The sequence below is a fragment of the Anolis sagrei genome, chromosome 1 (genome assembly GCF_037176765.1).
Source record: "Anolis sagrei isolate rAnoSag1 chromosome 1, rAnoSag1.mat, whole genome shotgun sequence".
Taxonomy (NCBI): domain Eukaryota; kingdom Metazoa; phylum Chordata; class Lepidosauria; order Squamata; family Dactyloidae; genus Anolis; species Anolis sagrei.
This window is the reverse complement of record NC_090021.1, coordinates 106,218,834-106,234,331: the sequence shown is the minus strand read 5'-3', so window position 1 is coordinate 106,234,331 and position 15,498 is coordinate 106,218,834. Positions and strand designations below refer to the sequence as shown.

General features: G+C 38.7%; 1 protein-coding gene across 2 annotated transcripts in view; it reads left to right on the top strand.

The window, feature by feature from the left end:
• The first annotated feature begins 340 nt into the window (after positions 1-340).
• ZNF292 (zinc finger protein 292) overlaps positions 341-15,498 on the top strand; it is a 35,521-nt gene continuing 20,363 nt past the window's right edge. The window contains exons 1-4 of one of the 2 annotated variants that reach the window (XM_060753003.2): positions 341-586; positions 12,429-12,583; positions 12,741-12,819; positions 14,654-14,789. In XM_060753003.2, coding sequence (XP_060608986.2) covers positions 395-586; positions 12,429-12,583; positions 12,741-12,819; positions 14,654-14,789 — 562 coding nt within the window. In that variant the 5' untranslated portion in view covers positions 341-394. The remainder of the gene's footprint in view (positions 587-12,428; positions 12,584-12,740; positions 12,820-14,653; positions 14,790-15,498) is intronic. The other variant, XM_060753001.2, reaches the window with a different exon arrangement.

Sequence of the window (15,498 nt, the reverse complement as noted above, 5' to 3'; positions counted from 1 at the left end):
TGCGGAAAGTGCGTAACGCTCGGAGCTTCCGGACCAGCAATCCTACTCTCAGGCAGCGCCGATGGCTCCCCGAGCGCGCGCGCAGTATCCCGCTCACGTGACTCGCCCTCCTCCCTCCCATTAGGAGAAGTAAGCAGAAAGAGCGCCCTGTTGTTTTTTTTCCCCTTCCTTCCTTTTCGAACTGCCCTCCCTTAATCCCCCCACGTGACCCCCTCCCCGGAACGTGGCATTGTGTGGTCACGTGACCGACGTACGAGGCAAGGGGGAGGGGGGAGGGAAGTGGGGGAGAGAGAGAGAGAGTGAGCGCGCGAGGGGCACAGCGCGAGCGGGAGGGAGGGGGGCGGGGGGCGCTGCTGCTGCTGCTGCTGTGTACGCGACGGAGCTGGGTGCGAAGATGGCGGACGAGGAGGAGGCGGGCGAGCCGGGCCGCAGGAGCCCCGGCCAGGGCGGCCTTCTGGACACGCCGACCTTGAAGGCGCGGCTGGGGGAACTGGAGCGGAGGCTGGAGGAGGGCGGCAGCGGAGCGGGAGGAGAGCCGCCCCCCGGGGAAGAAGCGGCCACCGAGTACTGCCAGCAGCTCTGCCAGGTCAGGAGGAGGACGGGCCTAGTGGCTTCTCGGGGCGGGAGGGGGAGCCTGCCCTCGCTTGCTTCCTTCCTTCCTCCCTCGCGCTCTCATTGGAACTGTCTCCAGGCAAAAGCAGCCCGTTGGCCCGCCCCCCGCGGCGCCTCGCGCTCCCAGAGAGCCCTCCCTTCACTGGGGGAGGGGAAGGGCCCTCCGCCTCGGCCCCCGCCGCCTCGGGCGCTCGCTTTGTTGTGCTGCCTCCGCTCCGGAGGGGCCTTTGTTGTCTCCTGATGGCGGACCAGGCAGGAGGAGGAGGAGGAGGCGGCTGTGGCGAGGGGGCTTATGGCCTCCTCTCCTCCGGGAGAAGAGGGTGGTGATGGGGGCTACGTGCAGCATCACATCTGCCTCCCCCGCCCCTCCATGGCCGCAGGGATGCCATAGGACACTCCTGGCGGGAGGGGGGCAGGCTCCTCTCCTCACTCTCCTGTGCTTCCTTCACCCCCAAGAAGGAAATAGTACACATCTGCCCAGTAGCAGAGTAAGGGGGAGCAGGGGCTTCCAGGAGACCCCCTATGCAAAACCTCAAAGACGGGAAATCCCTTCATCCATTATACTTCACCTAGACACCTCTTCATAAAACCTCAAAGATGTAAAATCCATTCATCATCATCATTATTATAGTTGTTTACCTGGACAATTCCATGCCACTTCTGAATGGAATAACAGCATATTGAGTAAAGGACGTCATGAACTTCCAGGAGACCCCCTTCTTAAAATCCCAAAGACAGGAAATCCTTTGATCCATTATTGTTATGGTTGTAGTTCACCTAGGCACATTCACGCAACTTCTGAATGGAATAACAGCATATTGAGTAAAGGAGGTCACGAACTTCCAGGAGACCCCCTTCATAAAACCCCCAAAACAGGAAACACTTTGATCCATTATTGTTGTGGTTGTAGTTTACCTGGACAAGTCCATGCCACTTCTGAATAACAGCATATTGAGTAAAGGAGGTCATGAACTTCCAGGAGACCCCCTTCATAAAAACCCCAAAACAGGAAATACTTTGATCCATTATTGTTATGGTTGTAGTTCACCTAGGCACATCCACGCAACTTCTGAATGGAATAACAGCATATTGAGTAAAGGAGGTCATGAACTTCCAGGAGACTCCATCATAAAACCCTAAAGACAGGAAACACTTTGATCCATTATTGTTGTGGTTGTAGTTTACCTGGACAAGTCCATGCCACTTCTGAATGGAATAACAGCATATTGAGTAAAGGAGGTCATGAACTTCCAGGAGACCCCCTTCATAAAACCCCCAAAACAGGAAATACTTCGATCCATTATTGTTGTGCTTGTGGTTTCCCTGGACACGTCCATGCCACTTCTGAATGGAATAACAGCATATTGAGTAAAGGAGGTCATGGACTTCCAGAAGACTCCCCCCCTTAATGAAATCCCAAAGATGTAAAATAAGTTCATTGTTGTTGTTGTTAGTTTGTCTGCACATATATGTCCACAAAACTTCTGAATGGAATAAAAACACGATAGAGTAAAGGAGGACAGCTGCCCACGCACTATTAAACCACACTTACTAGAAACAGTTCAAACCAGGCTGCAGTCCTTATTGTTTTGATTTTAGGTTGCCTGAAAGCAACCATACCATTTCTGAATGGAATAACAGCATGATGGAGTAAACGAGAACCTGGACTTCCAGGAGACCTCCTTCGTATAATCCCAAAAATGTAAAATCAGTTCATTCATTATTGCTATGGTTGTAATTTGCCTGGACACATCCACACAACTTCTGAACACATCCATGCCACTTCTGAATGGCATAATGGAGTAATGGAGCAATGGACTTCCAGGAGAAGCCCTTCATAAAACTCCAAAGATGAAAAATCTGTTCATTCATTATTGTTATTAAGTTGTAGTTCACCTGGACACATCCACTCAACTTCTGAATGGAATAGCAACATAATGGAGTAAAGGAAGACAGGGACTTCCAGGAGACCCCCTTTATAAAATCCCAAAGAAGTAAAATCCATTCATCCATTATTGTTATGGTTACAGTTCGCCTAGATATGTCCACACCACTTCTGAATGAAATAACAACATAATGAAGTAAAAGAGGATATGGACTTCCAGTAGACCCCCTTCAAAAAAACCCCCAAAGATGTAAAATCCAATCAGTATCCTTATAGTTGCAATTTGCTTGGACACATCCACACAACTTCTGAATGGAATAACAGCAAAATTGTGGAAAGGAGGACATGGACTTCCAGGAGCCCCCCCCCCCCCCCCCTTCATTAAACCACACTTACTAGAATCAGTTCAAGTCAGGCTACAGTCCTTATTTTGATTTTAGGTTGCCTGAAAGTGTCCATACAACTTCTGAATGGAATGACCTTTCTTGATTTCTGAACTTAGTTGGATCTATCAATTTGTGTTGTCAAAGAATCAGATCTGTACATGATAACCTGTCAGGGTATATACTAGTGTGCTTTGTGCTGGTTCAGATGTGAGGATTTACACATGGGCACTTTAGCCTCCAATCATAACTCATTTCCTTAAACACTGCAAGACTTCTACCTGTTCACTTTTGTGCAAAAGCAGTTTGCAAAGCTTTCATAAATAACATTTCAGGTTGTACAGATTTGAGCATCCTCTTATTCAAAATGCTTGGGGGAAAGTGTTTTGGATTTTGGGATATCAGTATTTGCATATACATACAAAAACACATACACATGTGTTTGTAAATGAGAAATCTTGAAGTTGGGACCCATGTCTGAACACAAAATGCATTTATATTTTATATATACCTTACACATATAGCCCAAAGATAATTTCATACATTTTTTGCATGGCATAATGTTTATTGAACCATCAGAAAGCAAAAATGTCACTATCTGAGCCAGCCATGTTAACAATTTCTAATTTTAGAGTAGTGATATCTTGGATTTCTGGATAGGGGATGCTCAATCTATATCAATCAAGGTAAATAAAGTGTTGACAAAAATGAGAGTCATGGTTTCTTCATCATCTCATTCCACTGACAATATACAAATGTAGGGTTTATAATATCTGTCATTGCTAAAGAGAGTATGAATTATATTAAATACTTTTGAGCATATGTCCAAACATTTAGCAGGGCAATGTGTTTAAACCTTTAAATTGAAAATTGATACAAATCTGGAACTGAATCTGTTAGATTCAAATTCATAGCCATAAACACACTAAGTATAGGTTGAGCATCCCTTGTCTGGAATATCAGAGATTTTAAGTGGCTATGATAGTGACATCTTTGCATTTCTATGGTTTAGTGTATCGTAGGACAAAATTATTTCAAATATTGTATAGAATTACCTTCTGGTCCTATCTTCGAGTATTTCATTGTGTATTCATATGAACATAAGTGTTTAAAAGAATCCTAGATCCAAAACACTTTTGATTTCAAATAAGGGATACTCAACCTATATTTGTGAAAGATGAATATTTATTTATTTATTTATGACATTTATATGCTGCATTCTCACCCCGAAGGGGAATCTGCTCTGCAAAAATTGTAGAACATGGGCAAATCTCTGGTAACAGATCTGGAAATTCAGATCTTATTTAGCATTGGAGATTTAGAAAACAATAAAAACATAGCACAAAGGTATGATGTTGGGGGAAAGGTCCATGCTTTTTCAAGCAAGGAGGCACATAAAATGCTATAGCTGATTGCAGCGATCAGCATTCAGTGTTAGTTTCAACTAAAGTAACGTTGAAATTAATTTCTTAATCACCATTTATGTATACCCATTGATTTTGTTAGGTCTGCTACAAAGGTAGCTAACATGCTACAATTTAATTTGATAAGTTCCATAGCAAATGGAGCTGAGCCCGTCTTTTGTCCAGGAGACAATATGTCTTTATTTAAAATATTGAACCCTGTATTTTAAAATGTAATGCAAAAATAGTTTTTAAAGGAGAATTTGAATAAATATGTATATTTTGTAGTATTGTCCTTCAGCAATTGTTTTGTTGAATTTTCAGAACATAAATGTTTGCACTGGAAATAAATTGTTTTAAACAAGGATCAGATTGTATGCTTGGAATAAGAGTATTGGTGTATGATTGTGCTAAAAATGATCTATTGGTCCATAGGACTTTATCACACGATAGGTTTGTTGCATGATTGCACTGGCTTAGTTCTGTTTTGATTTCTTGTTGCATGGCATCATGACTCTCCTGTTGTTGCATTGCATTTCTATTGTTATTGGATCACATTTTTTTCATTAGTGGGGAAAAACCCATTCAGGTCTTCAATATTGCTGCTGTTCAGCTATTGTTGACCATTTTGTTCCACTACAGTTCTGATATTGCTGTGATCATATGGTAGGAGTGGCAGTGGTTCTCCTTTCTCCCCTTTCTATCCACAGGCAGGATAAGGTCACTCTACTACCAAGTGTCTGGACAAAGACATTGTGGTACCCAGGAACAGTGTTACCTTTACTCCGTTTCCTGTTTCTTATTCATTTTGTTTTGCTGTAATGTTGTAAATGTAGCATGCCACAATTACAATAGGGGCTTCCATTTGGGAAAAGTGTCATAACAGTGAAGTTGCAGAATTCAAACAGAACTATTCAGTAGGGTGCATGTACTACCTAGGACGAACATTGGCAAGAAGGCAGGTTCAAGGAAGGCAGAACAAGTCTAATTGCAGGAACATTCTTCACCAAAGTGGCACCATAGCAGTCTTAGAGAGAAAGTATGAAAGTGATTATTTCCATACTTAAACATTACAATTGGCATGAGAACAGGCCAGTATGATAAAGCCCATGTCTTAATGTTACTAAAAATGGCACTTTTAATTGCAGATAGTTTGTTTTGAAGGGATACTATGCATTATTTAGCTTCATGATAATGAAATGCGCTGTTCATCATGCACCATGCCACATTGGTGGATTTCAGTAGTGTGATGATTCAACTGACTATATGAACCATAGTAGAATATTGTAACATAAGTGGATTCGTAAAAAAAATAAATCTCCAGACACACATGTAGCATTGAATTTTTGCCATGTTGTATGCTGCTCTGAGTCCCCCCCCCCACGCCCCCCCCACCCCCAGGGGTGAGAAAAGCAGTATAGCAATGCAATGCAATAAATAAATAAATAAATAGTCTTAAGAACTGATGCATATGTTCCATACAATACAGCTCTAGTATCTGTGAGACTGACAATTTCATTTCCCACATCTGACAAATAATGTCACCTCTAAGCATTTCCTAGGTCCTCCAGCATGACTTTAGGGTATCCTTACTCCAGTGGTCCATTATTTCAATATCCATGGTTAATATCCATGAAAAGTCCAGGAATATATCTACCATGCAAATGGGGGTCATACTGTATACCAGTGTTTCTCAACCTGTGGGTCCCCAGGTGTTTTGGCCTACAACTCCCAGGAATCCCAGCCAGTTTACCAGCTGTTAGGATTTCTGGGAGTTGAAGACCAAAACATTTGGGGACCCACAGATTGAGAACCATTGCTGTATACAGACCTCACATTTTCCTGAGTAAAGCATCACTTTAAAAGTAGTGCACTCATTCCTAAAGAGAAAATACCTCAGTGAAGGTTATATTTTATGTTCTATGAAATTTAGAATTTTGCTAATAGAAAAACTGAAAAAATGTTTTAGACTGAAGAAAAATCTCAACCATGAATGATACTACATAGCTCACATGAGACTTCCATAAGTAGGAACAAACTCAAGAATCCAGCCATTGTAGGGAAAATTAATAAGATAAAATAATTTTACTTTACGCATAGAGCAAGAAACATGAAAAGTGATTGGATAGGTCACAAAGGGAAAAAAAAGCTCATGTTTGATTACAGAAAATTCCCCCAAAGCTGAGCCTGCATGTTAAAGTAGATCTCAAGTATCATCCTGAAGTCTCTGAAATAAGGAGTCAATATAAATCAGATATATATATGCCCGTTTTCTCTTAAGAGGCAGCCTGGTCTGGGACGTCTTGGTTTATAAAGCTGAGAACAAGTGTTGGGAGAAAGCAATCCTCATCCCAAGGAAACATCATGCATTTTTCTAATATTTATTTCTTTGCTGGTAAATCCCAAAGAAATCACATCCCAAAGAATTCATTTGAAAAATTAATATAATCACTGTAGCAAGAAAGACAACTTGTGGGGTATTGGGACTCAAGAGATGGGAGGGAGTAATTCTCCAGAAATAAATAAGAAATGACCTCTGCTTAACTTTTTCACAATATTTTACAATCTAGTCCATTGAGGCCTTATCAGACTGTATGGTTTCCAATCCATACGGTTAGAGGATTTCATCTATTTTCACATCTGTCATATTAGTCTGCATAAGCAACTTCAAAGCTACTGAAAGATCCAGTTGGTTTACCAAACATGCCTGGATCAATAGCCTGTTTATGTGGGTGTTTTGGGACACATTTAAGAGGATTATAGTTAATCTCTTTGACAAGTTCAATATGGAGTTGCAGTATATACTCACGTATAAGTCAAGAGCAGGTTTGGGGACCAACATTAAGAATTTTGATATGATCCATAGATTAATCAAAGGAAAAGCACCAATGTTTACTCAGAGGCAGCAACTCCTGGTCACTGCCACCATTCCACACACAGCCCACACTGCCAAGCATTCAAAAAGACTACAGGCAGTGTCAAAGCAGATAGAGTAGAGGGGATTGGTGCTTCTTTAGGTTCTTCCAATGACAGACTAAACTCTTTTGACACTCTATTCAAAGAATGAGAAAAGGTCCTTTTTTACAAGAGTTAAGGTATGGTTCTCACATTGATCTGTGAATAAATTGACCCAGGTTTTGGAGATTGATTTTTTTGACTAACATTTCTAGATCTATACACGAGTTTGTAGGGTAAATGACTCTTTAAACCTAAGCAGTAGAATATTCTGGATTGTTTGGAAACTATAGGGTTTTTTTTCCCCCTGCAAATCGCTATAGCCATAATTGTTTCTCAGATTACCTGATGTAGGGATCTGGCAGTTTTGCCCCCAATGAGACAGGAATTGGTTGGTCTGTTTGTGTTCATTGTTATTGGAAGCTCTCAAAGGTTTTACAGCAGATTGCTTGGGGACAATCACCCAGTCCACAGACCAGCACTTTGGACAGCACTTTGTTCAGTGTTACTGCTAAAGAAAAGAGATCACATCCCATATTTACATGTTGTAGAGCTGCATATTTGTAAGCCCCTTTTTATTTTGCTTAGTTCAGTCCTAGAAACTTCAACATTACATTTCAAAATGTAATCATGGTTTAGTTAATTATACCAAGAGGGAAAGGTCTCAAACACAATTCATACGATACATGTATTTATTACCAGTGGTAATAAATAAACCACAGGAAAAAAATGTTATATATGTACCCGTTGTATGCCTGATGGCAAAATGACTATACTCTGGAACTTGTGGGGTCATTTGATTGATCTGCATGAAATTATTTTCAATACTGAACATTTAAGTTCCCAATAGTGCTAGAACAGTGCTTCCAAAAGTGTGCAGTATTGCTGCCTGAGGGATACTGGAGCAATCCAGGGGAACAGTAGTAACCTGTGAGGCAATAGAGGGGCATTCACCAAAAAAAAAGGGTGGTGGTGAAGAGAACGTTTTGTTTTTTAAAAAAAATCCATACATGTTTTATCTGTTTTGTAACATAAGATTAAAGTTATAGTGATTATAGGCAGTCCCCAAGTTACAAACAAGATAGGTTCTTTAGGTTTGTTCTTAATTTGAATTTGTTAGCATGTCAGAACAGGTTCATTTTTAAATTTAACTCTAGCCAAAAATACATCTTTTTTCCCCTTCGGATGTGATAGTGAAGAGTTAACATCCCTGTGGTGTTGGTTTTTCTGTCTGTGCCACTGTTCAGAAGTTTTTATCTCACTTTTTGTCCCTGTAATAATTGGATTTTGGAAAATTTGGCTTGTTTTGGAAACAATGAAAAGTTTCAGTGGAGATCTCTCTTCGCCATGATAACTTTTTCAGGAGTGAATTTCCCTTCCTAGGGGCAGATTTCTCTCACTTCCCTGTTTTCTCACCCCCATTCTTAACTATGAGTCATGTGTAAGTTGGATGCTTGTAACTTGGGGACCGCCTGTACTTTATTTTCCAAATGGACAAATAAAATGCAGATTATAATTGATCAGTGGCCAAGTCCACCAACAAGTCCTAATAAGCAAGTGTTGGTAGGTGAGCATGTCATACATGGCTGGAAAATCCAGCATGCATTTACAGGAATATGTGTGTGTAATGACTTGTTTACAATGCGATACTTTAAATAGGTGACATGTCTGAAATCTAATTTAGATTGCTTCTTAATTGTGTGACAAATAGTTAATAGTAAGGCAGGTGCAATAAGTATTTTTAAAAATTAATTCATGCTACTGACAAAAATAGAACCAAATATTAATAAATTGATGGCAGCACACCATGTTCATCCTTTTCACTTAGGAGTATTTTTAAAGTTATTCATAATGTTTATTTTAATATTATTGTTTTCTTAATTTTCTTTGTGTAATGAAAATGTTAATATGGTTGGTGTTAATGATTTCATAATTTTAATCTTCAAGGGGTGTCATGTAAAACCACACTTTAATTTTCCATCTTGTAGGACATGTGTAGAAATATAGATTCATAAAAGAATTTGTCACTGCATTTTTATGTTTGTTTGCTTAAAGTAGGTAGGATTCCATGGAGGCACTTAGTACTTTTTTTAAAAGGGGGTGGTATGCCAAATAAGTAACTTCTGTTCTAACGGAACCCAGTACTTTAGTGTGTTTTTAAGGCTAAGTGTAATACTGTGTTGATATCAGACCCTGCTGTTATCACCATTATGGCACCAGTAGACATAAGTCAACTAGGTAGGATGAGAGACCTGCCCCAACCTTTCTGCTCTTCACTCTTCCACTGTAATATGATTGCTGGAGCAGGTCACAGCAATTCCCATAAATGATCTTGTCATTTGCTGTTCAGCTTGCTGTCAGTTGTTTGAATAGAATATTGTTTTTGTTTTGCAAACAAATGTTGCCTTCCACAATGCCTTCCTTGAGACAGAATATTAGATATAGCCATAAAAACTGAAAAGATACAAAAGGGGAAGAATGATTTCAGGCAATTAAATGTTTGGAGGGAGTTTAACTGTCAGAATGCATATGGGCATTTATGTTTAGTTGAAGTTGTGTTGATCTTTCTTCGTTTGTTTTCTTGTATGGATAGAAGTAATGTAGTATCCAGCGGCCACTAGTCCTTTGGGGTGTTGCAAAGTTTAATGGATTCTTCTCTTACAGTGTCAGGGAATCTAGAAATGTATTCAAGGTCCTTATTGTGCATTTGAACTTAGCAGCGTTGGACTAGGTTATTTCTAAGCTCCTGTTTTCTTCCTAATTAAGACCACTGTTGAAAGACACAATTCCCTGTAACAATTTTCATAAGACTTTTGTACCACAGGAAAACGGCAATTCTGTAAAATGAGGCAATTCTGTGAGTTAATTAAGTAACAGAATATTCTAATTTACCTAGTCGAAATTTACATGATAGTTGAATTGACTACATGCAGTACTTTGAGACAAACCTATGTTGCATTATTCTTGTAATAAAAGGCTTCAGAAACCTAGAGTGGTATCCAGTCCATCACTCCTGCCAATAGAACTTGAACAAAGTTTAGCAATGTGAGACTTCATTTTTGTGTCCTTGCGAGTACTCTCCACTGAACTATGTTTACCTATACAAATTTCTCAGTTTTTTTTTAAATATAAGAAGGAAGAGCTTATTTTCATCATTTACTTAATGCCTGGAAAATCTCAGAAACTAGAAAAGGTTGGACAGTCATGGAGTAAAAATCAGTATACAGTATTTATGTTTCATTGTATCCCATTGAGTTAGACTTGGGGTTCACATCCAGACTTTCTTACAGGTACTCAGGCTGCAAAATTTGCACTTCAGTATCACACTTCCAGTTGTCTAACAGAAACCAAATAGGAAAATATTTGGAAAAAAATGTACAGATGTATTTTAAGATAGCATTTACAAATATTGTTTCTCTTTTACATTGACCTGATCAGTGAAACAGACTTTCCTGCAAAAAGAAACAAGGTACTTTGTAGTGTTGCAACTTTCCTCTCTGTTTTTTCATGCAGTTAGCTTATGTGGATCCACAGGAAATTCCTCCACTGAATCTGCACTAGTCTGTTCTTCTTGTCTTATGGAGATCTTAGAAAAGAGGAGTGATCTGACATTGTTTTAGGTGTGAAAGAATATGTACTACTTAGCCTATTCCTCTTTTTCGGGCTAGTTCTGCTTATTAAAGGATTCATATCTCAAAGAAGCTAGGACTTGAATGTTTTATCTTTCATTGTTTAAATCAGGGGTTCTCAAACCTTTTAAACAGAGGGCCAGTTTACAGTCTTCAGATTGTTGGAGGGGGAGGGGCTATGCACACATCTTAATTGTAGTGCAAAAAACATGAAAGATCAATACAGTATTTAAAATGAAGAACAATTTTAACCAACATAAACTTACCAATATTTCAGTGAGAAGTGTGGGCCCTCTTTTGTCTGATGTGATAATCAAGTTAATTTAGGATTGTTGTGTGCCTTTGAGTCATTTCAGACTTAAGGTGGCCCCAAGTCTAAAGTTTAGGACAGGGGCCGGGTAAATTGCCTGGGAGGGCTGCATCCCTCCTGGGGGTCTTAGTTTGGGATCCCCTGGTTTTAATGATCACTTACCTACAAACTGGCATGTCAATATTTCTGAACTTTCAAAAAAGTGTTCTACAAAAATATCTTCCAAACTTTCAATTTTTACTAACCTGTATTATGGCTAATACCACATTTTCATTCTCCTTATCAAGAAATAATAGCTTTGAAGTACTTCACCAAATCCCAATCTTTCAGGTCTTTATATTTTTGTGAATTTTTCAGAGTGCTGTCAGTTCAGTTATTTTGCATAATTCCATAATTTCTTCCAACATCTGGATCCTTTTGCTGCTTTTTCTACTTTTACACATTGAATTTTAACAATAACAGTATAGAATACTCATATTTGCATATAGAATTATTGCTACATTTAGAGTACTTAAATAAAATTATATTCGGCTCCATTGACAAATTAATCTGAATGTTTTAATGTTGTGAAACACTGTTCTCCATTGCCATCTCATATTTCCACTAAATGTAGAAAAATGGAAAAAAAGTTGATCATTTTCTATTCCTCTCCTACTTGCATTTCCCCTCAGTTATTCAGTCAGTATCTTTTTTCATTCTTACATAAAAGTATGGTCCTTTATAGGACAGGCACTATAATTCATTGTTTGAAATTTCTCCTTATATCTTTCTTGCTTGTTAAACATTACATGCAGATGTGCTGTCCTTCAGCACTACAACTATGGCTGGTAATCAAGAAATAGCACAGTCCAACCGTGGTGGAGCAATTGACACAGCTACCTAACAGGAAACTACATACATGCATGCAGCTTTTTCTTTTGGCTGTTCAGACTGCTTCTCTTGGTTACTATAGCATTTGTGATTGCTGCACAGCTGCTCCATTGTGTGGTGTCACAACCACATGTATGTTTGAATACATTTTCTTGTTTCATTGGAATACTACTTAACAGTTACACAGAATTGCATCATCAAAACATGTTATCTCCAGATATCTACACAGTTTGCTACAACTATAGAGGAAAAGTGCCAGACTATATCATTCTCATAAAATAATGTCTGGTGTGCTGTATCTTGTATCATTACATTAAATGGAAAAGCAGAAATACAGTTTACATTTACTTTAGTAATCTATATTTTGTGTTTACTAAACAGACACTTCTTGAATATGCAGAAAAGTGGAAGGCATCTGAAGATCCCCTACCTTTGTTGGAAGTATATACAGAGGCTATCCAGAGTTACATTAAAGCACAACCATACCTTACCTCTGAGAGTGAAAATGTAGCCCTTGTGCTTGAACGCTTAGCCCTGTGAGTGTTTTTTTATAAGTTTTACATACATTTGATTTTTATTTTAAAGATACTTATTTTGTGTGTGTGTGTGTTTTAATTATTTTACTGGCAAAGCAATTGTTTATGGAACCTTTGACTTCCTTGTTGATGTTTGTAATATTTTTTGCATTTCCAGAAGCTATGTTGAAATTCTGCTGTGTTTGCCTCTTGAACTACCTGAAAATAAATGGAAAGAGATTCAGTCTTTTATTCAGGTAGGTGTCTGATTTTGTAACTACCCTACACATTTAAGGTCATAGTTGATCCTAAATGATACAAAAATGTACATAATGTGTGTACTATCTTGTGCTGTTTAGTACTCAGTGTATTCTGTTGCATCTCAGTGCCTCCTTGGATATGTATTTGTGTAATGTGTACCAGAGTTTTCTAAATCCATAAAATCCAGAATGTTCATATTTGGCTTTTGGTGAAGTATTTCCTCTATTTCGATATTAGATAAATTCGAAAAAGAAAAATCTATGCTATCAGTCATCTGTGAGTGCTATTTCTGGTTTCTTGAGGGGAAAATAATTAAGCCTAGAGCTGTAGAAGCTTTTGCATGGCTTAAAAGCCTTCCAGTATATATGAATATATAGACGAGCAGGGATTCAGCCAGTGCTGGATGGGGTTACACTTTCCCTGAATCTCAGATTCGCAATTCAGGTGTAGTCCTGGATTTGGAATAGAGCCTGGATGCTCAAGTTTCAGCAGTGGCCAGGATAGCTTTTAAACCGTTAAAACTAGCATACCACCTGTGTCTTTTTCCTGAAAAGTCTTATCTGGCTACAATTATACATGCCTTGATTACATTCTCTTTGGACTAATGTAACATGCTATAGATGGAGCTGCCTTTGAAAACTTTAGTAAGTCCAAAATGCAGCAGCCAGGCAATTGACTAGTTGATTATGGGGATTATGTAACTCCCCAGTTGAAACGGCATTACTGACTATTGATCTGTTTCTGGGCAGAATTCAAAGTACTGTTTTTGACTTTGAAGCTCCACACAACTTGGATCCAGATTATCTGAAAGACCAGATTTTCTTAAACAACACAGTTTGAATTTTAAGATCTTCAGAAGAGAGCTTTCTCTCTTTCCCACAACCTTTGCAGGCCTGTTTGGTGAGGAGTTAGGAGAGAGCCTTCCCAGTGACTGTTCCCAAGTTGTGGAACTCCTGTGGGAGTTTCGGTAATGTTTTTGACGGTTTTTCAGCATGTTTTAAAAATAATATTATGACTGAATTTCTTTTTATTTTTTCTAAATTAATATTATAGCTTGATCTTATTAAAACCATCATATACCACCTTGAATCCCAACTTAGGAAAAAGGCAAGATATATATTTATTAAGTAAATAGGTTGTTGTCCATATTTCATCTCCCCACCTTAGGCACATATGGAGACCTTTAAGTAGAAATATTGCATCAAGGAGATATTTGAAAAGTTCCATACAAACCTGACTTGTATTTCTAACCAGAATTGTCCACATTTGGAGCAAGACTCCTGGAAATATATAGAAATTGGAAATACCTGCAAGTTCTTGTGTCCTCAAAACTACAAATGGATCCTACAAAAGGATTGTTAAAGGACACTAAATAAACAAAATACTTAAAAAGCTAGTAACTAACTATCGGTTCCCAAAGAAATTGGGAACTGAGGGCTCCTTGAAGGTGAAGATACTCTAAGACGATGACTTGGGAAACAGCCTAATTATTTGAAAATTTGGAATTCAAAAACTAATTCAAAGATTGGATATTTCCCTTCAATTTTAATTAAGTTCTGCTATATGAGTGTCACAATGATTTCTAATATCCATCTTAATTTCTAATGATATTTTTGATAAATTTTATTTTTCTCTTCACATAGCAGTGTAGATGGCTTTCTTTGTCTTCCCCACTTCACTGTTCTGGCTATAGTCTGTTTACTGGTGCTGCCATATGTGCCAATACAGTTAAATTAGCCAACAGGACTTCAGTCTTAGTGTTGGCAAAGCTAGTATGACAAAAAAAATCATAAACATATCTGCTATAATTGTTTCTTTACTTTCCCCCAGACAGCACATGAAAAGTTGATGCAAAGTGGCAACAGTCAATTTCAGTTTTTATCTCTTCTTGCCCAAGAGAATGGGGCCTGGAAGAATCCAGTTCTTTGCGGTATTCTTTCTCAAGAGCTACAGGATCAAGATAAAGGTAAGTTTACATTGATCATATGAGACATTAGATACCACCAGTTTCACAAAATAGTTTTTGAAGAGAAAGCCAATGTTAGTAGTGTATTCACTTTGTATGACCTTCCCACAACCCAATCCAGTTACTGATTCCTTAGTGAACTTGCAGAGATAGTTTAATAGGTAACAGTTCCAATCATACCCTGGTGATGGTTTGTGATAAAGAAGAGAGTAAAATGGATGTTTTCAATTACCATTCTTCTGCATTAACGTCATTTTGTGAAAATACTCCATGTGGCAAAATTTTTATGTAACATTCACATTCTCCCCCTTGAAGAGCAAGCTCATGATAGTGTTTCTTCAAATGTTTAAGGGGGGGGGGGGCTGCCTCTGCTTATGGTGATCCTATGAATGAGAGACTTCCAAGCCACTCTGTCATCAACCATCTTATTCAGATCTTGCAAATTTTGGGCTGTGGCTTCCTTGAGTGTAGTCATCCGGAATGTAGTCATCCTCTTTTTCTGCTGCCTTCTGTCTTACCAAGCATTATTGTCTTTTCTAGCAAGTTATGTCTTCTAATATGGCCCAAGTACACCAGTCACTGTGATTTGTAGGGAGAGTTTGGGCTTGATTTGCTCTAGGATCCATTTGTATTTGTCTTTTTAACAGTCTCCAATATCTCCAGAACCCTTCTCCAGCATCTAATTTCAAATGAGTTCTATTCTTATCCA